General features: G+C 45.4%; 1 protein-coding gene across 5 annotated transcripts in view; it reads left to right on the top strand.

Moving 5' to 3' along the window:
* Nucleotides 1–24,992, top strand: part of OGFOD3 (2-oxoglutarate and iron dependent oxygenase domain containing 3) — an 83,143-nt gene that overhangs the window by 4,250 nt on the left and 53,901 nt on the right. For 3 of the 5 annotated variants that reach the window (XM_006132382.5, XM_075903545.2, XM_075903543.2), the window contains exons 3-4: nucleotides 10,674–10,749; nucleotides 11,115–11,157. In XM_006132382.5, coding sequence (XP_006132444.2) covers nucleotides 10,674–10,749; nucleotides 11,115–11,157 — 119 coding nt within the window. The remainder of the gene's footprint in view (nucleotides 1–10,673; nucleotides 10,750–11,114; nucleotides 11,158–24,992) is intronic. The other 2 variants (XM_075903546.2, XM_075903544.2) reach the window with 1 other exon arrangement.

Here is a 24,992-nt window from a genome sequence, read left to right as displayed (position 1 = left end):
TTAATCTGCCCCAGGGAAGAGAGGACAACTCCAACCCCCTCTCACTGAAGCAGCTTGGTGCCAGGTGCGAAGTGCCTCTTCAGGGTTGTTGCAGCTCCAGCAGGCACAGCAAGGGGAGGGGTGCATGTCCCCTGGCTGGGGCAGAGCCAGGTTCATCTGCTCCCTGCGCTATCCAGCCATAGTGAGGGGTGTGCTCTTTCCCTTCGCTTGCTGACAAATGGAACAGCCAGCAATGCTCCTGTATGAATTGGGGGAGGGGCTACTTCAGTCCCTCCAGTCCTCCGTAAAGGGTGCCTGGGAGTGGGAGGCTTAGGAATGGGGCAGTCCCGAATAGGGGAAGGGGCATACCCAGCCAGCCTATTTCACCTGCTTGGTGATTCTGTTCTTTTTTTTTTGTATGGTTTTATGAAAAGCAACCGCATTCCAGGCACATCCCATTTTCCTGACTGTTAGCCGGTGGCCGGGGTAGTGAGTGGTCTGTGAGCCCTATCACACCCGAGTCTTTGACTGCTAGGACAAAGTCCCTTCGCAGCGGTGTAACGAGGTGGCAGTGAGATCCGCCACCTCACCTGCTTGTAACTCGATTCTGCTCAATACACTGCTCAGTTCCGAATCTCCCGGGCGGAGTGGGGGGTCCGGGCCCCGACCCAGGGCCCTAACACCGAGAGTGTGCCTCTCGGTGGTAGCAGGGGGGCTAGTACCTCAAACACACCTGCTCCCGGGTTCCACTGCCCGCCCTGGGTCGTTCTCCACTCCGCCAGCCCTTGTCCGCGCCGGTCACCCGCTGACTCCCACGGGCTGCCTGCCTCCTCTGCTTCCCCCTTGCTCGGGCCTCTCGGTTGCCTCCTCTCCCTCCTGACCTCCTGATTCCCCTGGCTCCGACCGCCTTTCCCCGGTCGCTGCCACCCCCTTTATGCTCCCCCTCTCTTCCGGGTTCCCTGGCGTCGCGCCCGTGACGTCATCACCGGTGCGCCCAGGCGCCGCGTGATGACGTGTCCCTCCCTCACGCGGGCCGGCCGCGCTTGTTATCTCCCTCTCGGCTGCCCCAGTCGGCGTTAGCGAGTGACGGGGTTGCTCCACCCCGTCACAAGCGGTCAGCCAGGGAGGCTGACAGGTGCCCCAAGAGTCTGCCCCGTGAAGGCGGCACGACTCAACGCTCAGCTCTTAATGCGTTTACCCCGGACCGGCTATGGTTCTTTTTGATTGTGTTTGGTTCTGTTACAGCAACAGGAGGAGTCAGGTTAAATCTTAAACAGTTACTATTTTATTGTTACAAGGCAAGCTTAGCTGTTAAATGTTACTGCTGTGTTACAGATAACACAGTCACTACAAAGACAATACAATAACAGTCACTTAAAGGTACCATGGAACCCTTTTGGTTCCCTGACCTCTTATTGAATGCGCACAAACAGACACCTAGTAGGTATATTCTCACCCCTGCAATCCTTACTCCGGCGAAGCCAGCGTTTCTCTCAATCCCAATGGGAAGCAGTCGATATGAGACGAAGGCATCCCTAAAGTCTTGGGGGTCCAAGACCTCCTGACCAGCAGGTATATGGGTGGATCTCCAATTAGAGTGGGGCACAGGGCCCCACTTTATACCCCTGTGGTCACGTGGACGTTTCTCTTGTCATTAAAATACCAATTAAGTTGGAACGTCTTTGTGACGCCCATTCCCACAGGGGGTCCAAAGCTTAATTTGCACCTGTGAGATGGAGGTAACTAAATCATTAGGGCCAGACATTCTTTCTGATGGGACGGTGTGTAGGCATATCAATTACTGGTACCAGCCAAAGGCAACCTGTGGCCCCAGTAGCCTGCTGGCCCAATTGCCGCTGTTATCTGGTTCCTGTCTAGCATCCAGGGCTATTGTTATTCCAGCACCTCTGGAGGCCCTGGAGCCTTTGAAGACAGAGTTTCATTCTCAAGGATTCTCTCTCCCAAGGATGTCGGGGGGGGGGGGGGGGGGGTGTTCTGTCTGGCTACACTGACCCAACCAAACCCTTGACTTGCTTTAAGTTATAGGAGGAAGCTGTATATTGAATTTGGTGATCTTAGAATTTAGGAGGAGTCATTGAACAGATACACAGACAGACAAACTCTAAAATACATAGTAGATTATTCAGACCAGATGATGTCTTTGCAGATGCAGATCCAGTCACATGAAAGGAGAGTAGCTTTGGGGCTAGGTTAGAGCTATTCTAAAACTGGGTAAAGTTAAGCCTTTTGCTTGATTTCTGAGCTGTTATTAGATGCTCTCTTCACTTAGAAATAAAAAATAAAATATCATAAGTGATTATTTTTTAAAGATCGGTTCCTGTAAGCTACATTTTCAAGAATTCACTTGTGGTATTTAATGCTTTTCCAAACACTGGTCCTGTTAACAAGATAATCCAAATTGTACTGTGGATGTATGTTGAATTGTGTGGTCGGCCAGCTCTTGTCTTTTGCTTGGTCTCCACAGGGGGGTGATCTTGAGATGATTAAAGAAATATATTTCATGCTATATTGTGACAGAGCCAGGAAACTGCTGTCACCTCTAAAGTAGTTTGCATGTAGCTTAGTGACTCAGTAAAGGGATGATCGCATTTAGCCAGGGAGCTGCGGGTGCTCCCAAATTAGATTCAGTTCTAAAGCTTTGAGTAGTCTGCTTGAAACTGTACTTTATATCTTAACCATTTCATTCTGCTTCAGCCTACCATCCCTTCCTTTTGGCCTTTTAGTTCTTCCCTGCATCACTGTCTGATGCCTGAACAGCAGGGTTTACAGTATTGAAATGGCTTTTATCTTTACACTCCTGGCCGCCAGTCCTGGTAGACACCATTCTTCCCGCTCAGGAAAACTGGAGGAGTTCCCTTTTGCAGCTCATCCACACAGTTTGCCTTAACAGTCTGAGTGATGCAAGGACATTTCCATCCATCTCTCTCTCACCCTTCTCTAGACTGAGCTTGTTGTTTCCAAAATGCTCTGAGCCCTTGCTGTTAAAAAAGGACACAGACCTTGTCAGAGGTATTTTCTAGGTTTTGATTTTTTTTAAACTAATTTATTTTTAAGAGGGTAACTACTCAGCAAAATAGAAGTACAAGTAAATCCAGAATAGGGATGTGAATGGTTAACTTGTTAACTGATGGGGGCTACTTCAGCCCCATGGTGCCCGCAATGGGCAGGGGGCTGCTTCAGCCTGGCTGGAACAGCTCCCATTTGCAAAGTGATCCAGCCCACCCATAGCAGCCCCTGTCTGCCACAACCCACCCGTTTAATTGGTTAAACATAATGTTTAACCAGCTATCAAATTAAATTGAATTTTACATTCCTAATCCAGAGCCAGCAAATAGCAGTGTGGAAAATCGGTTCCCTTTATATAGCTGAGCACAGAGCTGTGTATTGTCATCATTTTTGAAGTGCAGATTCAGGGAAGAATTAAGAAGATAAAGGTTATTGCCCTCTGGTGCTGAGTCCAGATGCAGCTCTGAGCCTGGCAATATCCTGTGGAGTCCTGTCACAATTTCTTGCACAAGAACCAAAAGGTCTTTAAGCGAATGTTGAACTATAGCAGCAGAACTATTAATATTAATTAACTATTAAGTTCCTCACTTATTAAAGTGATCATTTTTGATTCTATGCATTCTGAACTCTGATCATAGCCTAACAGCAATTGTAAACATTCAGCCTCCACCCAGAAGCCCAGACCTGGAGAACAATCACTATTGTATTAACGTTAAAACTGACTTGTGCCATCCTTGTTCTGTTTCATGATGGAACAAAATCTAACTGCTGTTCATTTTTCTCAGGGATATAAAATCCCGTTTAATCAGTTAACCAGTTGAATGTTATTTTTAACTGGTTAACTGCTTAAACAGGGACAGGCAGGGGCTGCAGTGGCCCCTCCTGCCCACAGCAGCCCCCTGCCTGCAGCATGGTGCGACAGGCCTGAGCCCCCCCGCTGTGGACAGGAGTTGCTTTGGCCAGGTTGGGCCTGTTGTGCGTGCTGCAGGCAGGGGGCTGGAGTGGGCACCTTCTCCCTGATACAAATTAAGGATGTGAATGGTTAAACAGTGGCTGGGCTGGAGCAGCGTTGGATGGGGGGCTGTTCCAGCCTGGCTTGGCTGCTGGTTAACCATTCACATCCCTAATTTATATCAGGCATTCACTTACTTGCCTTTGGATAAGCAAAGTGCTCATACACATGTCCAGTGACCATTAAAATATATGGATAGTGACCATCAAGCTACTAGAATAGTGGTTCTCAAAGTTTTTGGCCTGTCCCCCACTTAGCTCAATGCAAATCTTTCCATGGACCACCAATTGCTAATGGAAATGCACCATTAATTACATAATTACGCCCAAGCGATTTTGCTAGTACTGTAGCAGGGAGAATGGTTTAATTTAACCAATGAGAGAGGAAATATTAAATTATTAAACAGATAAACTAACATAATAAAGTTAAAGTGCTTAATCAAACTTCATTTTAAATAAAGTAAAATATTAATTTATGTCCAACAGAAAAGGTTTCAATTTTTCTTTATTTATGGCAGAGGTAGGGAACCTTTTTTGGCCTTGGCGCCGCTGACCCACAGAAAAATCAATTGGGGACCACACAAGGGAAAAGCAAAAAAACTTCTCCAAAACCCCCCAACCCTCACTGAAGCCTCAGAGTAGTGAGGTGAGGAGACTGGACTGGGAGGACTGAGGTTCAGGGCTTCTGATGGGCCAGATTTATTCTGGGGTTTCGGGTTTAGTGGATTTTGTTCATTCTCCCAGGCTCTGGGGTGAGGACAAAAATGAGGGTTCCGTTTGTGGGTCAGGGCTGCCAGTGAGTGGGATGGGGTGAGAGTGCAGGATCTGGGTGCAGGAGCAGGCTGGGAGTAGGGTGTCTGCCCTGGAGGGATAGTGCAGGAGCAGGTTGGGTGAAGGGTGTCTGACTCGGGGGAGGCTGCAGGAAGCAAGCTGGGGCTATGGGGTCTTGGTGGGGGTGGTACAGAGCAGGGTAGGCATGCAGGGGATCTGGAAATGAAGGGGTGGTGGGGGCACTTGCTTTCATGCCCCAAGCCACTCATAAGCATTGTGTCTCAGGCACGGCCTCCTGCTGCTCCCATTGGCTGAATTCCGGGCAAAAGGAGCAGCAGGGAAAGCCTCCAGGCAGCACATCAGTGTGCTGCTGTTTCCTCAGCCAGGGAAGGGGGAGTGGCTGTGCACAGAGCCGTTTCTGGCTCTGCTTCTTCCCCACAAGGCAGATCCAGTGGGAAGGCTTGGGGCTCCCCCATTGCCAAGGGAAGCCAGTGCTGGCGCTCCAACCTCGCAGAGGGTGCGTGAGGTTGGAGCACCAGCACATGCTCCCTGTTGCAGGGAGAAGGAGAGAGGTTGAAAGGGTGGGAGCTGAGCTCTAGCCGCAGACCACAGTTTGAGAACCACTGTACCAGGTGTTTTCGTCTATCTGTTCAAAGTAGGGATGTCAAATCCCAGTTAATCAGTTAACGGTTAACTGATTAAGCAGGCTGCCGCTGCTGTCCCCTATGTATGTGGGTCCCCCAGATGCTGCTGCCACCCCCCACTCCCTGGTATCCAGTAAGCATCACCTGGCAACTGGTTAACTTGTTACCAGTTCATATCTCTAATTCAAAGCTAGCGTTTCTTATGGTCTTTGCCAGTTAGGAGTTCTCTTGCATGAGATCAAAAAAAGTGTCTCATAATAGTGAATTTGTCTTTGACACAATGAATTAAATTGTCCATGGCTGTAACCTCTCAAACTGTTTCAAACTAATTATCTAGATAGGGGACTACACTGCCTCTTTCTGGCCTTAATGAGAGGGGAATACAAAGATATAATCAGCTGTGTTTGAGGCAGTAACCTTTTCAGGTAACTAGATAATGACTGCTTTTGAACTTTAGTGCCCACAAAAGTTGCTTGAAGAAGAGTCCAGAAGAGCATGTACCTGGGGGCTGTAGATGGTGCTCTTTCATTTAAGTACTTTCAATCAAGTACAGTAAATATTTTAAGTCAACTTTCCAAAGTTCACCAAAAATCAATATAAAGATTCAATTAAAGTTTAACATTCAAAGGCTGGCCTAAGTTTCTGTTTGTGTAGCTTCTGCATCCAGACTAGTCCTTGGTGTTGACAACATTTGCAGTGGTAATTCCTGCATCTAATGTGACAACAACAGGAGACTTTTAAGAAGGCTAATAGGACAGGATTTTGAGCCATTATAATGGATTTTAAAGCAGTTTCATTGTATTTCCAGCCTGCTTTAATCGATATTGTAATTGGCGTCACGCAGCTTTGAGTTTATTCCTTACCACTATATGGTAGTGAACATTGGTCGTGTGGAAGTTCAAAGCATTGCTTGTCAGAGGCGTAGTGTATTTAGGGAGTAAGATGTGGTACATCATGATCAGGAACTGTAATTTTCATTTTAAATTAGGCATGCAAATCTCTCAAAGCGTGCTTTTCTGTAACTTTATTGTAGTGATCATGGATAAATCTTCTTGTGGATTGCTTTCTGTGTTGTATTGGTGGTACTTCTTGTCAATGATGGTCTAGGAGGTAGCTTCAATGTGACACCATCCAGAGGTTATAGAAGTGGATACAGAAAGGCATAGGGAAAGTGTGTGATCAGTAGGATCAGAAGATTGAGCAGTGAGGCTGCAAGTATTGTTACAGGAATGTCATTGTAGCTGTTTTGTTCTATGTTTGTCTCAGGTGGGCTGTATGATTTGAACTTTGTGACAAGTTAACTTCTTGCTCCTGGGAGAATTCCTACAGTAACCATAGTCTCCACAGTATATGGTATCTTGGGGGGATGTAGCTTTTAAAAAGTAAGGTGTAGGAGTTTTGGCCAGTTGTATGGTACTGGATACATTCTATCCTCCTCATGCTGAATGTTCCTCTTATCTTGATGTAGAATAGTGATAGAAATGTAGCCGTGTTAGTCTGGTGTAGCTGAAACAAAATACAGGACTGTGTAGCACTTTAAAGACTAACAAGATGGTTTATTAGATGATGAGCTTTCGTGGGCCAGACCCACTTCCTCAGATCAAATAGTGGAAGAAAATAGTCACAACCATATATACCAAAGGATACAATTAAAAAAAATGAACAGATATGAAAAGGACAAATCACATTTCAGAACAGAGGGGGATGCGGGGGAAAGGAAGGTAAATGCCTGTGAGTTAATGATATTAGAGGTGGGGAAGGGGAGATGTCTGTGAGTTAATGGTATTAGAGGTGATAATTGGGGAAGCTATCTTTGTAATGGGTAAGGTAGTTCGGGTCTTTGTTCAGCCCCCTGCGGAGAGTGTCGAATTTTAGCATGAATGCCAGTTCAGAGGATTCCCTTTCAAGTGCAGATTTGAATGTCTTCTGAAGTAGGATGCATGTGATTAGGTCATTGAGACAGTGTCCTTTCTGGTTGAAATGGCAAGAAACTGTTTTTTCTTTGTGATCCTGTCTAATGTCTGTTTTGTGGGCATTGATTCTTTGGCGAAGTGTCTGAGACGTTTGTCCAATGTACATAGCAGACGGACACTTTTGGCACATGATAGCATAGATTATATTTCTGGATGCGCAGGAATACGTATTCTTGATCTTATAACTCACTTGGTTAGGCCCAATAATGGTGTCAGCAGAGTGAATATGTGGACAAAGCTGACAACGGGGTTTGTTGCAAGGGAAAGTACCAGGGTTGGTATTAGTGTGGTATGTCTTGTGGTTGTTGGTAAGAATCATCTTGAGGTTAGGTGGTTGTCTATAGGAGATTATGGGTCTGTCTCCCAGAGCTTCTTGGAGTTTACATTCAAATCTGCACTTGAAAGGGAATCCTCTGAACTGGCATTCATGCTAAAATTCGACACTCTCCGCAGGGGGCTGAACAAAGACCCAAACTATCTTACCCATTACCAAGATAGCTTCCCCAATTATCACCTCTAATACCATTAACTCACAGACATCTCCCCTTCCCCACCTCTAATATCATTAACTCACAGGCATTTACCTTCCTTTCCCCCGCCTTCCCCCTCTGTTCTGAAATGTGATTTGTCCTTTTCATATGTGTTCATTTTTTTAAATTGTATCCTTTGGTAAATATGGCTGTGACTATTTTCTTCCACTATTTGATCTGAGGAAGTGGGTCTGGCCCACGAAAACTCATCACCTAATAAACCATCTTGTTAGTCTTTAAAGTGCTACATAGTCCTGTATTTTGTTTTATCTTGATATGTTCTCTTGATCCTTGTCAGAGAGGTCATGTAGCTTGCACTTTTAAAGCTGTTATGCTGTTATCACTGAATGTCTTTGCATCAACTGGATACTGCATCCCTAACAACACTTGAAACCTTGTGAAACCCCCCTCCTTTCTAATTTCATTTTGAAAGTGAAAAGTGGTGTCTGGCCACTGCCCCTATTGTTTGGTTTCCCTTTTGCCAAAGGCAGGAATTTTTTGTGTTCAGCTCAATTTTTTCTCACCTTGAGTGGAAAAGTACAAGATCCAAAATAGGCCTAGCCACATGTCTGGGCAGGGCCAACCACAAACCAGGCTTACAGAGAAACAAGACTAATTACAGGCCTTTGGTTTGAGTACGGAGCTGTTATGTTTCCAGAGTATCCCCAATGGTCCTCATTAGCACCTTTAGGTTTATAAACTGATTCACATTTCATATTTCTAACTTTACATACAACAGTGATACATGCACAGAAATAGAATATACACATTCAGCAGATCATAACTTTAAAAAGTCGCATGACGCCTTTAGCCTAAAACATCTTTGAGTTGTGTATATTCATATTCATAAGCCAATTTTCATAAAGTGGGCAGGGGCATGACAACTTCTTCACTTCACTTCACATTTTCTGTAGAAAAGGACCTTGGGATTATAGTAAATGAGAAACTGGTATGAATCAACAGTGGGCCCTTGTAGCTAAGAAGGCTGAGGGCATAGTGAGCTGCATTAGGAGAAGCGACTGCTTCTCTCTATTCAGCACTGGCAAGGCCACATCTGGAGTAATGTGTCCTGTTTTGGTGCTCCCCTCTTCCCCACTACAGAAAGGGTGAGGACAAACTGGAGAGAGTCCAGCAGAGGGCAACAAAATTATTAGGGACCTGGAGCACATGACTTATTAGGAGGGGCTTTTTTAGTCTTCAGAAAAGAAGAATGAGAGGGGAATTTGATAGCAGCCTTCAACTACCTGACAGGTTTCCAAAGAAGATAACCAGGCTATTTTCAGTGGTGGCAGATGACAGAACAAAGAGTTGAGAGAACAAAATCTCAGGTTGCCATGGAGGAGGTCTGAGTTGGATATTAGGAAAAACTATTTCACTATAAGATGGTGAAGCAATGGAATGGGCTGTCTAGGGTGGAATCTCCATACTTAGAGGTTTTTAAGTCCTGTTTTGACAAAGCCCTGACTGGGATGATTTAGTTGGGGTTGGTCCTGCTTTGAGCAGGAGGTTGGACTAGATGACCTCCTGAGGTCTCTTCCAACCCTAATCTATGATTCTTCTACTTTAACAGCTCTGTGTGGCAGTCATCACTGTCCAGTAGAGGTGGACTGGGGGGGGTCACTTGTATGGTGCTAGTTTGCTCTTCGTGGTAATCCAATCCCTTGCATTTCTTTTGAGACTGTGAACTGCTTGGATTGTAATTCCTTAGCGCAGTGATCAGGGACTGTCTTCTTTGTTTTGTGTTTTTTACAGTGGGGTCCTGGTCCATTTTCATAGGCCTAGAATAACACAAAAATAAAATTCTAGGGTGCTAATTATGGTGACATGTTGTGATTTGGTATGGTCATCCACTAGAAACTGCACGGAAATGACCTACGCACAGTGGATTTGTCATTGGATAGTAAATGGTTTCAAGCCAAAGCTGGATTTGATTGGTTGACCTGAGATGAATGGCTTTCTATAGAATGGCCAGACTATGAAACATCTCATTTTCTTGTCCTGGGTTGTCGGTGGGCTGAAATACTGCATGTGGGGACAGGTCAGCTCATCTTTCTGTATTACAAGGACTATTATGCAAACTGGAATCTTTGTCTTCTTTAATTCTGCCTTTGGTAAGACATGAGAAATGGTTATATGTTTCCCTCTTCCTATTTCATACATACAGGAATGAAGTACAGTGTTTCTCATATAGCCATAGCCTGACACATACTGTTCTAAACAAAGGCTAAATTCTCTGGCACTAAATCTTAATCCTAGTCTGCACTAAGTCTTTTTATTTTGATAAATTAGCAAATGGGCATAAGTTTTATTTTTAACAAGCTTCTTTCTGCAGAATCCTAGGAGCAAAAAGCATGTTTCCAGAATTGTTTTCATATTAATCGTCATAGTTTATTTTAAGGATACTGTGTTTAACCCAATCATCTTGCTCCTCTACCAGAACTAGGAACCACTCCTGAAACTGTGCAGAGACAAAAAAGGTGGCCAGTCTATTTTCACTGTCCAGAAAGAGTGGTGTGCAAAAGATAAAAGGTAGATTTGGATTGTGCGAGTTGCTTTTAGTTGTAATGTTCTTAGGTAGGCATAATATATGGGTCAATAAATCTGGTTTCAAAATTTTTTTTAACTTGTCAAAGTCCCTTTCAAGCAGAAGAAAAATTGGGGAAATAGGGAGGTAGGTTATTGAGATTCAGTGTGTGCTTCTTTGTAATGTAATCTTTGTTTTTTTAATCTATCTCCAGGATGCACTCCTAGAAAGTGTGGAAGAGGCATAACAGACACAGTAATCACCAGGGAGGAAGCTGAAAGAATCCGTAGGTAATTTTTCTTTTAGCCTTAAAGAATTACCTTAGTAGCATTGGATTTACAGGCAAGTGGAGCTTATGCTGAAAGTGTTTAAAGCATGTCATAAGTGCAGAAGACACTAGCTGAGGACTAAGGATAACGTTATATATAAGATGTTAATATCTTTTCAGGTATTCTACCCCTCTGTTTTTATTTTCTTGCTTGTGACTTGTAATTGCAGGATAAGGATTTCAAGCAAATGACAACTCCTTTCTGTTACCAATGCACATACATATATTGTGTTAGTGAATATTTACTCAGCAATTTTATTTTGTAAATTGTATTGTTAAGGACAAAAAGGCTGTAGTTCTGATTTGAGACTGTTGTTTCACCTGCAGAATAGCAGAGAGGGGACTGTCCTTGGGAGGATCTGATGGAGGGGTGAGCAGAGTCCTGTTACCTTTTACATTCTTCTATTCTCAAGGCAAGATTTTCAGGTTTTAAATGCATTTTTTGGGAAGGAGTTATGGGAGGTAGTAGGATGGATAATTCCTCTGGCCATCCTAATTTGGCAAGATCTTCCCATGGTCATCATGTCTGTTTCAGATCTATGCATTTGTCTTTGTCCATTACAGAGGAGAAAGAGAATTGCAGCTCTAAAATTAATAGTTTGATTAACTACTGGATAAAGTGGCTTCATTTTGTCTTGTTTTAGATGAACCAAAGGAAAGGCAAGCCATTTTATGAGTACATGCTGGATATAGATTTCTTTCTGATGGATATCTGTTCTGTGTAATACAGTTCACCCTTAATGGCTTACCGGTTCAGGTTAACTGGTGGGGGCTGGAGCAACTCTCCACCTTCCACTGTTCTGTTTCAGTAAGTACTAACTTAGAAGACAGTGGTGCTAATTTAAAATATAACATTCTTAATTATTTCACAGCTTAACATGTGAGAAAGCGTAGGAAGCATCTTATTCAGGATCCTAAATATCCCACTATTTAGCAGCTGTGAAACTTGCCACAGAATTTATTCCATTTCTGCACAATTTTGCTTCAGATTCTCAGCTTTCATTGCAATATAAAATCATTTCTAGACCTTGTGATTGCAGAGAGAACCTCAAACATGAACCAAAACACATTTTATAGTGTCTCCCTGCCCTGCTGAGACCTGCATGTAGCTGTCTCTTGTTCTGTAGATTTCCCCACAAGAGGGAGTTAACTGCATTACAATGGATGCCCCAGCACTGTTTTGTGAAGTCAGGTAGTAAGTATTGGGGGTGATGGAGAGAGCTGGAATCTAGCCTGCTACCAGGAAGTGGGGGACATAGCTCCCACACCTAAAAATGTTTCCAGGCTCCTCGTTTGTCACTTTTTGCAAGATTCCTTAAAAAAAAAAAAGGTAAAAGGAAGGCTCTCAGTGCTCTGAAAATAATTCTTAGAACAGTAGGTGATGGGCATCCCGCTAAACTTGTTGCATTTTACATAAATATTTAGAGTGACCATCTGTCCCATTTTTACTGGGACAGTCCCGTATTTAAGGGCTGTTGCCTGTGTTCCGACTTCTTTTTTAAAAAAAAGGGCACAGTGTCCTGTATTTCTCCTTCAGCAGGGGGCGGGGAAGAGCTGCCAGCACTCAGGGCTTCAGCTGCTGGAGCCTCAAGTACCTGCACCTCCTCTCCTGTCCCCACTCTACATGTTGTGGCACTGAACTTTGTTTCTGCGATGGGGCAGGGTGGATGGGGAGAGACTGGCACTTGGAGCTTCAGCCGCTGAAGCTCCAGCACCAGTGGCTACTCCCCTCAACCACTCTGGGGCTGGAGCCCTCAGCACCCCAGTGTGCTGGTGGCTTCTCTTCCCCCCCCCCCCCCCGCAGGGCTGGAGCCCTAAGTGCCCCCGCCCTCCCCCCCATGCTGAGGGCTGGAGCCCCAAGCACCAGCAGCCCCCCATATTTGGTGGCCCATATTTGGCATGGGGAAATATGGTCACCCTATAAATATTCCCACTTGCGCTATAGTAACAACACTTAGCATTATATAGCATCTTACATATTCAAAGCCCTGTACAATCATACTCACAGCACAGTATTTTGAGACAGCATTTTATTATGCTGTCTGATGGGAACAGAACATCAAGTTAATTGTCAGTGAACGACAAATAGTCTAGCAGCACTTTAAAGATTAACAAAACATGTTGCTGGTATTACGAGCTTTCATGGGTGCAACCTCCTACTTCAGATGAATGGAGTACTAAAAGTCCAGTTCCAAAATAAATAGGGGATGGGGAGGGGAAAGGAAGGGGGAAAAACATAGTGAATGAATAGTCTACCAGTTACAGACTAACTCGGCTACCCCTCTGAAGCTATGTAAAACTAGTCATTTTTTCAGTACTGTCACTACTTTTGTGATGTTGGATCTGTGTTCTGTGTTGATGTAACCGTTGAATTGGGCACAGAGTTTTGAATAGCATTAGATACGAATACTCCCTTTCAGCTGGCTGAAAGGAGAATTCATTGGATTACTGATTTGTCTGAGGACGAGGGGCTCTTCTCAGTATGAAGGATCATTGCAGTATGTGAATCATATAATCTTGATTGACACTATTAGGGCAACTTTTTGGCTGTGAGCTACTTCAGATCAAATTATATGTGAGTGTTGGGGGGCAGCTCTTGCTTTTCAGCAGATGGTAACCGATTGCTTCACTTGAAAGAAGCAAATGTAAATGTCCTTTATCCAAGTGCTGTTAGCTTTAGTGAATGGTTTGCAAATAATCAAATCGGGGGTGACCAACCTGTGGCAGTGGCCGTTCCGGTGAAACCCAAGCATTGGGTTAGAATGGGAGGGGTCTGGGGGTGCCTGGTTCTGGGGGAGAGAGAGGGCATTGGGTTAGAGTGGGGGGAGCTGGGAGGGCCTGGATCTGGGGGGGAGAGAGGGCATTGAGTGGGGGGACTGGGGGTGCCTGGCTCTGCGGGATGGATGTGTGGCTCTTTGCACTACTATCCACAACTCTTTTGGCTCTTCATGTCTAACTGGTTGGCCACCCCTGAATTATATCAGGTTGGTGTCCTCATTGTTCTGCCATAGAGTGATTTTACTCCTAACCTCTGCTCTTTTCTGAGTCCTCACTCCCATCTTCCTCCCCTGCTTTGGGTTTTCTGATCTACTGACTCCAGACCTGATCCTAGGACATACCATCTTTGCACTGGTCCCTTAATCAGAGAGCTCTATTGAAATGCAATCTCATTTATTTTCACAGGAGACTTATTTTTTTCCCAGTGGACTGTTATTTTGGGGTTTTTGCCTTCATGATGATAGCTTAGGCTTTGGTTTACTCCATCCTCTTTCACGCCTGGTCTACACTAAGAGTTTAGGTCAAATGTAGCCACATAAGGTCAGTTTTTCTAAATAATGAGTCTACACTACCAAGTCTGATCCATCAACTTTAAGGGCTGGTGAAGTCAATTTCATTACTCCTACTTTTCACAAGGAGAGTAATGCAAAATTCGACATACACTGGGTAGGGTGGAACCAGTGTTGAGAAAGCAGACGTTTTTGGCCTCCGGGAGATATCCTGCAGTGCCTTGCTGTGACCACTCTGGCCAGAACTTGCATCTCTCCTGCTCTCCCACTGAATAGGAAAAGCCCCAGGAAAGTTTGAATTTCATTTCCCTGTGGCCGGTGTTGCTCACTCATCTTAGAGCAGGTAGCACAGCAGCACATGTGGCCAAAAGTTCAAGTTTCCTGGGTGCCAGGTCTCAGGGGCATAAAAGAGCACCAGCATGGAGTGTGCAGGACCTTGGACCTCATCAAGGTGTGGGGGGAGGAGTCCATTCTCATGGAGCTCCAAAACAGCAAAAGAAACACCGATATCTATGTGAAGATAGCAAAGTACATGGTGGAGAAAGGATACTCCAGGGACTCCCAGCAGTTCTGTATTAAAACAAAGGAGCTGAGGCTGTCCTATCACAAAACAAAGAAGGCAAATGGATGGTCTTATGCATCACTGTGAATGTGCGGCTTCTACAACCAGCAGCATGCGATCCGGGGAAGGGGGGGACCCGGCCAGCTCCCTAAGCCAGACTGTGGAATCCACCCAACACGTTCAGGGCAGCAGCACTAAGGACAGAGTAGTGTGGAGGTGGGGAAGGAGCAGGACAAGGAGAATGGCCAGCCAGTGAGCGGCAAGAGCCAAGAACTTTTTATCACTTTGGAGACAATCTCCTCCTCCCAGGACATCTCACAGTTGGACACGTCTGGTGAGTTAACGGTATTTTTCTTGCTGCAAGTAGGAGTTAAGGTAATTGGGTGTGATGTGTGGTGTACTCGGTTCCAATATAGCATGGGGGGGGCCCAGAACAGCGTATTAACTGAGGAGATGGAGCGGGAATCCCCAGTGCATTTCTCCAAGTATATCTCACATAGGAACTCTTTGATCCTTCTCACATGGTTTCTGGGGAGGCTGCCTTATTCCATCCTCCACAGTAAGCACCTTCCCTCGGCAGGCCAGCAGTAAGTGGTCTGGCGTCACCGCAGCACAAAGCAGTGCTGCATAAGGCCCAGGTTTTCAGCCACATTCAGTCAGCATCAGCTCCCTATCACTGTGTGTGATCCGGAGAGACTGGTATCGCTCAATGGCAGCCTGGATGAAGGAGGGAAAGCTATTAACTGCTGCCTTTGCTGCTGCTACTATGGCTTTGCCTTCCCTCCCTCCTGCCCTCCCATCTGCACGCTTCCATGGGATGGGAAAGTAGCACTCTCCCAGGAAGCTGCTGTGGCAGATAGAAAGGAGAGAAGCAGTGTGAGCCACTGTCCCCCCCCCCTCCTGCCTGCAGGATTGTGCCCTGGCAAGCCCTTTATCATGCCTGCCTCCAGTCCGCGTGAGTCCAGATGTTCCCTTGAGAACTCTGTTGTTTACCTGCTGGACAGAAGCTGCTTTAAGGCATAACATGGCCTTGCACAGAACACATCTCCATTGTCTTTAGAGAGACCTTTGCTGTATGTTAACAGATTAGGTTTTAGGCTCCACAATGTATCCCCTGTAATGTGTGCCCTTGAAACTTTCCATCACAATGGGAACACCAAGGAGCTTGCTGCATACTCCCCCAGCTCCAGCAAATGGACAAGGGAAGATATGTTTAAGGAGCAAATGGAATGGAGGAACACATTCCTAGAGGAGATGCAAACGAAGCTACAGGAGAGACTAGCAGGAGAGGAGAGCATGCAGGAACTGCAAGCAAAGCACCAGGAGAATGTCTTTTTGTCCCTGATGGCTGTGACGGAGCACCTGGCAGCGTGCCCTGTTCAGAACAGCTTTCCCTCCTCACCCAGTTCCATAGCCTCCATGCCCAGAGGCCCCAGGACATGAGGTGGGGAGAGGAGGGTATTCAAGGGTAGCCTGATGCTTAACCTCCAAGGCCTCAGTAGGCAAAAGGCTGTTCTTCTTGTGTTCTGATCCCTCACCCCTCTTTGGGTCCCACCATGGACTTCTTTTCTGTCCCTGCTGTCTTCCCTAAATAAAAACACATTATTTCTGAACAGTAGTCCCTTTATTGCTTGTATTGCAGAAATGGGCTGGGGGATTACAGGCAATCACACTGAATGCAGGGGCACTTCATTGAGAGCAATGTACATGACTCTGAAAACTGGCCATTCGTAAACTTTCTTTCAAAGCGTTTCTAATTTGCACTGCCCTGCGCAGTGCTCTCCTTATTGCCCTAGTGACTGGCTGCTCAAAATCTGGCTAGGCACTCTGTCTCAGCCCCCTCACCCCCTCTGCCAGATAACTTTCCCCCTGGCTCTCATAAATATTATGAAGCACACAGCAGGCTGCCACCACAAAGGGAATGTTGCATTCGCTGAGGTTCAGTCTAGTCAGTATGCTCCTAAATATTCCCTTTAAATGCCCAAAAGTACATTCAAGCACCATTCGGTACTTGTTCAACCTATAGTTGAACTGCTCCATACTGTGGTCCAGGCTGCCCACGTGTGAGGTTCATGAGCCACGGAGCAAGGGGTAGGCTGGGTTGCCACATATCATTATTGGCATTTCCACTTCTCTGTTTCTAATTTTCTGGTCTGGGAAAAACATTCCAGCATGCAGCTTTCTGAAGAGGCAGGAGTTTCTAAAGATGCGTGCATCATGCCCCTTTCCTGACCATCCCATGTTGATGTCGGTGAAATGACACTTGTGATCCACCAGCGCCTGTAGCACCATCAGGAAGTACCCCTTGTGGTTTATGTACTCCTTGGCAAGGTGGTCAGGTGCCAGACTGGGAATGTGCATTCTTCTATTGTCTCACTGCCATATTTACGGAACCCATAGCGGCAAAGCCCTCCACTGTGGCATCCACATTTCCTAGAGTAGTACCCTCTATTGCAGGAGGGTATTGATCGCTTTGACTACTTGGCTTACAGCCCCCACTGTAGTTTTCCCCACTCCAGATTGATTTCCAGCTGACCGGAAGCTGCCTGGCATTGCAAACTTTCACAGGGCGGTTGCCATTAAGGATGTTAAATAACAGTTAATGTATTAGTCGAGTAGTTGATGGAAATTCCATTGACTACTTGACTAGTCGATGGGCACTTCCGCATTCCTCTGAAATTCCTCCAAAGGAGGAATGCGGAACTCTGTGTGCAGCCTGGGGCCAGCAGGAAGTCCTGCTAACTCCAGGTTGCATGCGACCTGCCAACTCTGAAGTGTTCAGGAGTCCTCAGTGGGGGCTCTTGTGCATTTCAAAGCCGCAGCACAGTATGGAGCTGCAGCACAGTACGGAGTTTCCAGCGGGGGACCCCATGCAACACTGCCGCTTTGAAATACCACGTGGAGCCGGGGGCAGCTGGGAACTCCCCAGCTGATCCTGGGCTCCAGTGCGGCATTTCCGTGGAACTCAGGATCCGCGGAAATGCCACCTTGGAGCCCAGGATCAGATGGGGAGTCCCCAGCTGACCCCAGGCTCCACGCATGGCAGCGTGGTACTGCTGAGCCGGGGATCAGCTCTGCGGTGTTACCCCATTGAATGCCGCCTCCCCATTTCAAAGGGGCAGCGCCATACAGCTGATCCTAGGCTCAGTTGTGCAGTGTTGCCCCTTTGAAGTACCCTCTCTTTCCCCCCCCCCCCCCCTTTGCTGCCTCTATCTGATAGAGGCAGCAAGGAAGGAAGGGGAATCAACTAGTCAACTGACTCTCCGATAAGCATTTCCATTGGATTTGGATTGTCGACTAGTCCTTATCTCTAATTGCCACGCGCTTCTCTGTCAGAGTGAGTCACATTTGGGTTTTCTTTGTGGCAGGGCAAAGCCATTCGCAAAGTTCCATGGAAGTGGCTTTGTGCATTCAGAAGCTTTGCAGCCACTGCTGATCGTCCCATGCCTGCAGCACTATGCATTCCCACCAGTCTTTGCTTGTCTCATGGCACCAGAACTGGTGTTCCACTGTTTTCAGAGGATTGAATGCCAACTGTGTTTCCAGTATGCTCAACTCAAGGGCTTGCCTGAACAGTGTTCCTATAGCACCCTGAGACCGATTCCTCCTTGTCCTTTTCCTTGTGGAGTGACATGTATCTGCTCTCAAAGTACTGCACCTGTAGGCACACTAAGATGGACATAACATTACAGTGCTTTGATGCACAATAGGATTCATGAAGAGGGCCATGGTCACAGCAACCGTATCTGTGTAGGTAACCAGGGTGCGAAAAGAGTGTTTCCCAGTGATCTCAAGCAAGGGAGAAGGGGAGTGCATTATGGGATGCTGACAACAAGAACTCAATCATCCACCGCACAGTTTGGGTCCCAGTGTGCACTGAGCACATAACCCAGGATGCAAAGTGGTGCAGGTACTGTGGGATAGCTACCCACAGTGCATCACTTTCCAAGTTGTTGGCAGTCTCCCTACTGGGGACATATTATTTCAAACTGCATTGAATTATTGCACACAGTGGGGACATGGACCATCAACTTTACAAAATCAGGTGGCAGGAAACTGACCTTAATAAATTCGACTTCATCTCATAGTGTACCCATGGCCTCAGTGTCACTGTAGGGGAGGCCTTTGGACACACATTCTTTTCTCACTTTCTTTCGTTAATGCATTTTCCCTTCTATTGTTGCCCTGGTTTTTTTGCTCCATCTCACTTAATGCTTGTGCTTGCATTTCCCACACCATTAGCCAAAAAGCTCTCAGCTCTTAGGCCAGATTTTGAGAGGTTGTGTCTGATGTTGGTGATGTCCAGACAAATATCTCTAGAGTCTTTCATCATCCCCTTTTTTCCTGATGGTTTAGAGACTGCTTTACATTTGATTTCATTTTGCTATTCTTCCTGCCTACCAAAAAACTACATGTATGTTGGACTGGATTTGAATTAGCCTGATTCTTAAAATTTCCTAAGGCTTATAAGGTGTATCCAACCAATTGCTCATATCTTTCTTTGGATAGTTGTAGTTTTTAAATCATCCATATAAATCCTTTTGCCCCCCCCTTTTAATTTTTTAGGCCTTCTTACAGCTAAATTGATCTCTCCACTGTTTGTTTGCAGCTGCTGGTTTGAGTTGCTTCATATTAAGATGTAGACTGTATTTCAGCTCTTGTAACTTTTGTACCTCTTTGTTGTTCTTTCATAGCAAGGCATACCTCATAGACTCATAGACTTTAAGGTCAGAAGGGACCATTTTGATCATCTAGTCTGACCCCCTGCACAATGCAGGCCACAGAATCTCACCCACCCACTGCTAGAATAATCCTCTCACCTATATCTTAGATATTGAAGTCCTTGAAACGATGGTTCAAAGCCCCCAAGATGCAGAGAATCCTCCTGCTAGTGACCCGTACCCCATGCTACAGAGGAAGGCGAAAAACCTCCAGGGCCTCTGCCAATCTACCCTGGAGGAAAATTCCTTCCCAACCTCAAATATGGCGATCAGCCGAACCTTGAGCATGTGGGAAAGACTCACGAGCCAGACACCCAGAAAAAAGTTCTCTATAGCAACTCCTATCTTCCCACCATTGGCCTATTTACCACTGATAGTGAAAGGTCAATTAATTGCCAAGATCATGTTACCTCATCAAACCATCCCCTTCGTAAACCATCTAGCTTTATCTTGAAGCCAGATAGGTCTTTTGCCCCCACTTGGAAGGCTGTTCCAGAACTTCACTCCTCTGATGATTAGAAACCTTCACCTCATTTCGAGTCTAAACTTCCTAATAGCCAGCTTATATTCATTTGTTCTTGTGTCCACATTGGTATTGAGCTTAAATAATTCCTCTCCCTCCCTGATACTGATACTGCCTGCCATGCCTTTTAGTTTGAGTCATTGAGGTTTGAGGGGCAGGGAGAGTGTTTGTTATAAATGACATTGTGAACTTAATGTACTAAGTTCAAAGAATTGGTGTTCTCGGGCCTGTTAGTTTTGCCTCTCCTTATGTCCATTATCCTTTACCCTTCTGTTCACAATTTTTCAGTCTCGCAATATTTTATTCTTGGCTTTTTCACCCTCTTAAGTTAGGAAATTCCCAGCAAACTTCTGAATGGCTGATGTTTGAATGGCTGAAGTTACCAAGTTACAGTGCTAAGCATTCTCTATCTCCCGCTCAGTAATGATTCATGGATAAATATTCATAAATTTTTAAGGCCGGCAGAGACAATTGCAATCATATTGCGTGACCTTCTGCACGACACAGACCAATGAACCTCAACCACATATGTGCTATTTCAGAACCGTGATTAATCTCACTACAGACAGACATTCTAAAATGACTGTGCTCATCATTCTTTTATTTTATTGTCATTCTATTTGGCATGATGGCCACTTGCCTCTGTTTAGTTTTTAGCTCGGTACAATTACAGCCTTTTCTGTGCTTTCCTTACAAATGGGAACACATGTTCGGTTACAGATGTTCGCTTGTGATTCATTCTTTCATGGCTCTGTATTTACTGTTCTCATAACTTCTCTCCAACCTGAATTAAACTCATCCCATTGATTACTACTGCTGTTAGTGTTTGTGCAGAGGCACCAGAATGCAGCCTGTTTTCCTGCTACCATAGTTACCTCTCTCTGACTCCATATTTAACACAAAATCCATGAGGTCAACTGTTCAGATCTCCGTTTTCCAGGGAAAACTGTATCTCTTCATCACAGAAAGCGGCAACAAGTGCACAAGTGTTGCCAAGCATAGGATTTTTTGACAGGGCAAATAACTGCGTTCTCTCAAGTAGTATCTCCCATCCCATTCCTGGTATATGGTCTAGAGTATCAGTATTAAGGATGTAAAAGACCAGTCGACTATCCGATAAGCATTTGCTTATCGGATAGCATTTTGACTAATTGACTAGTTGATATCCCCCCCTTTGCTGCCTCTATAAAATAAAGGCAGCAAAGGGGGGGGGGTACTTCAGAGTGGCAGCACTGCACAGCTGTGCGGCACTGTCGCTATGAAACCCCAAGGCGGCGTTTCAAAGGGGCAGCTGCTGCACAGCTGATCCACGGATCAGCTGTGTGGAGATATGCCTTTAAAATGCTGCCTCTGCGGTGATTCAAAGGGGCAGCCGTGGAACCCGGGATCAGCTGGGGAGTCCCCAGCTGATCCTGGGCTCACCACGGCTTTTCCCCCAGAACCTGGGATCAGCTGGGGACTCCCAGCTGATGCTAGGCTCCCCCTGGCATCGGAAACTAGGATCAGATGGGGACTCCCCAGCTGATCCCGGGTTCCAGGGAAATGCTGGTGGGAGCTCCAGGGCTGTCTCTTTAAAATGCTGTCTCTGTAGCAATTCAAAGGGGCAGCCATCTAGCCTGGGACCAGCTGGGAACTGCCCAGCTGACCCCCGGCTCCCTGCAGCATGCAGAGTAGCATGGAGCCCAGAGTCAGTGGGGGACTCAAAGTCTCCTGCTGACCTTGGGCTCCATGGCTTTGGAGGCTGGGGGACTCCTTGTGCATTTCAAAGCCATGGAGCCTGGGGTCAGTGGGACTTCCCAGCAGGAGCTTGGGAAAATTTCAAAGGAGGAATGCGGAAGTGCCTATCGACTAGTAAATGGAAATTCCGTCGACTAGTCAATTAACCACATTTTAACATCCTTAATCCGCATTTTAACAACCTTAACAGCCCCTGAGTTGCTGTTAACATTTTATTTCCCATGTAGGCCTCTGCATCCTACAGTGCTATTCTTTCCATTTGTTGTCCTTTGTTTTTTTCCCTTGTATATTAAGCATTTTACTAATCCTTTGTAAATAGCTGCCATATCACTCTTGGTTTCCGAATCTTCCACCTTGCTTTATGACCTTCTCTGCTATATCCTGCTGTTGCCTAGACTACTGCTTTGTCTGGTTGATTAGAAGGAGTTGGATTCTTCCACAGTTAACTTACTGTTCCTGTGGCTTCTTTGCTCCAGCACACTCCTTCAACTCTTTTTCTGGCTCTGAAAGCTGAACTTTCCTCTGAGGTCACACACAAAAAAGTACTGTTAGTACAGTTTCTAAGATTCTTCTAAGGAACCATTTGAATCTTATTTCTTTGGTGGGAATTAAAACCCAGTTGTAGCATTTAGGGTGTGTCTCATTTCACAAAGCTTGGGAATTGTAGGAGAAACAAAGCAAGATTTTCATGACGTGAAGACTTGACCCTATCTAACCAGTGAGAAGCATTAAATCTGTATCCAGTGCAAATATGCAACAAATAGCATGACAAAATATTGATTTAATTATGGTAACCTGTGTTCTCTGCAATCTTACTGGGAACTTCCACATGAATTTGACTTCATGTGCATTGCACATGATGAACCTAATCTGCAAAAGGACTAGACAGCATGGCTGATAACACTTCATCTCTTGTACCTCTTCTTTCAAGATTAATAACTACCCAGAGAGTAGTTATTAATGGTTCTCAATCCTGCTGGAAAGGCATAACAAGTGGGGTTCCGCAGGGGTCTAGTTTTGGGACCCGCTCTCTTCAATATCTTCAACAACGATTTAGATATTTTCATAGAAAGTACGCTTATTAAGTTTGCAGATGATACCAAGCTGGGAGGGGTTACGGCTGCTCTGGAGAAATAGGGTCATAATTCAAAATGATGGACAAATTGGAGAAATGGTCTGAGGTAAACAGGATGAAGTTTAATAAAGAGAAATGCAAAGTGCTCCACTTAGGAAGGAACAATCACTTTCACACACATGGAATGGGAAGCGACTGTCTAGGAAGGAGTACGGCAGAAAGGAGTACAAATCTAGGGGTTATAGTGGACCACAAGTTGAATATGAGCCAGCAGTATGATGCTGTTGCAAAAAAAGCAAACATGATTCGGGGATGCATTAACAGGTGTGTTGTGAGCAAGACACGAAAAGTCATTCTTCTGCTCTACTCTGTGCTGGTTAGGCCTCATTTGGAGTATTGTGTCCAATTCTAGGCACCGCATTTCAAGAAAGATGTGGAGAAATTGGAGAGGGTCCAGAGAAGAGCAACAAGAATGATGAAAGGTCTAGAGAACATGACCTATGAAGGAAGGCTGGAAGAATTGGGTTTGTTTAGTTTAGAAAAGAGAAGATTGAAGGGGGACAGGATAGCAATTTTCAGGTATCTAAAAGGGTGTCATAAGGAGGAGGGCGAAAACTTGTTCATCTTGGCCGCTGAGGATAGAAAAAGAAGCAATGCGCTTAAACTACAGCAAGGGAGGTTTAGGTTGGACGTTAGGAAAACGTTCCTAACTGTCAGGGTGGTTAAACATTGGAATAAATTGCCCAGGGAGGTTGTGCAATCTCCATCTGTGGAGCTATTTAAGAGTAGGTTAGATAAATGTTTGTCAAGGATGGTCTAGACAGTACTTGGTCCTACCATGAGTGCAGGGGACTGGACTCGATGACCTCTCGAGGTCCCTTCCAGTCCTAATATTCTATGATTCTATGATAAGATTCAAATTGGGATGGAGGTTGAACTGTGGAATTTATTTTGAGAACTGAACCCAGCTGTTTGGTAGTTTCTCAGTCTGCTTAAGAAGGGTTAATGGTGTAGACATGACATTGCTTTTCACCCTCTTTCAGCTCAGGCATAGGTGTGGAAAAGATATGGAAAGTCATACAGGTTCTGAGCAATACCAACCTCTCCACCTAAAATCAGAGTCTGTTTTGTGTGTATTCCCTTGTGCGACAGCTTTTGTCAATAAAACTTTGCTTCAGACAATCACTTTAAAATAACCATTTGTCAGAGAGGGGGAAAAAGGGGTGTGGAGGTAGCGGGAAGGTTGATTCGCTGGGGTGGAGGACAAATATTTACTTGTTGGCCTGTTTAACAGATAGTGAACAAACCAAGGGTCAGACATGGCTTTTTGTCACTGCTCTAAAGTGAGGAATGAGTTCCTTTTGTTATCAGCATTGCAAAGCACCTGCAAATCCTAGCTGGATGCTGTCTCCCGCAATATGAAGATGATAGACAGTGAAATTGCCAACAAGTCTTGTGGCTGTAAAGATGTCTGCATTTATACTTCATTCTTTTTGGAGAAGTCCAGAATCTTTCTAGTGGAAATTACTTGAAATGGCACCAGGGAACTACTTGTGTTATAATCCCTCTTAAAAGATGGGTGGAAAGTGTTTGCAATCATTCTGCCATCTCTATACAAGCTTTTCAAGGCTTTCCTGCTGGGAGTGTTTGAACTATCTGAATCAGAAAACTGAGTTGGTGTAGTGATTCCATAGACTTTCTCCAAGCTAAGTTCCCAAGTGTAGAAAATGGAACCGGGTGTCCCCGCTATACACCCTCCCTTTCCGTGCTCTTTCATCGCGGGGAGGGGGGGGGGAGGGAAAAATAATTTCACAACAGGAGTCAGCCGTGGGAAAAAAATTCCCCACTTTACGTCCTTTCCCTATACGTCCATGTTTTTTTTGAACATATCTTGGACATGTAGCACGGATGCCCTGTATTGAAAAGCCAGTGAGTGCCTAATGTTCTTGGACAGCTTCATGTGAAAATAGGTGTGATTCAACTTCTTTTCAGGACAGCAGTTGATCAAATAGAAGCCCTCCGTTGTATCATTGAGCCCTTCTATATCTCTGGCATGCAGTCTCTTTTCCCTCTCTCAAACTGTGCTGCGGACTATTCATTACCTTTCTTACTCTTCTTTCCTCCTCCTCCATCTGCCTTTCTAAGCTTCATGTCCCAGCCATCATCTGACCAGCTAGGGATAGCTTTTACGTTTTGGGAGCCTATCCACTGCCTTTTCATTTGGGAAACTGATCATTTTGGAAGTCCTGTAGTGCAACAAGCCCATGCTACCTCAGGAAGCAAGTGGAAAATTCATGTTT

Source organism: Pelodiscus sinensis, chromosome 20 (genome assembly GCF_052426305.1).
Source record: "Pelodiscus sinensis isolate ZL-2025 chromosome 20, ASM5242630v1, whole genome shotgun sequence".
Classification (NCBI taxonomy): Eukaryota; Metazoa; Chordata; order Testudines; family Trionychidae; genus Pelodiscus; species Pelodiscus sinensis.
Note: the sequence above shows the minus strand (reverse complement) of the source record. Positions and strands in the feature narration are given on the sequence as shown.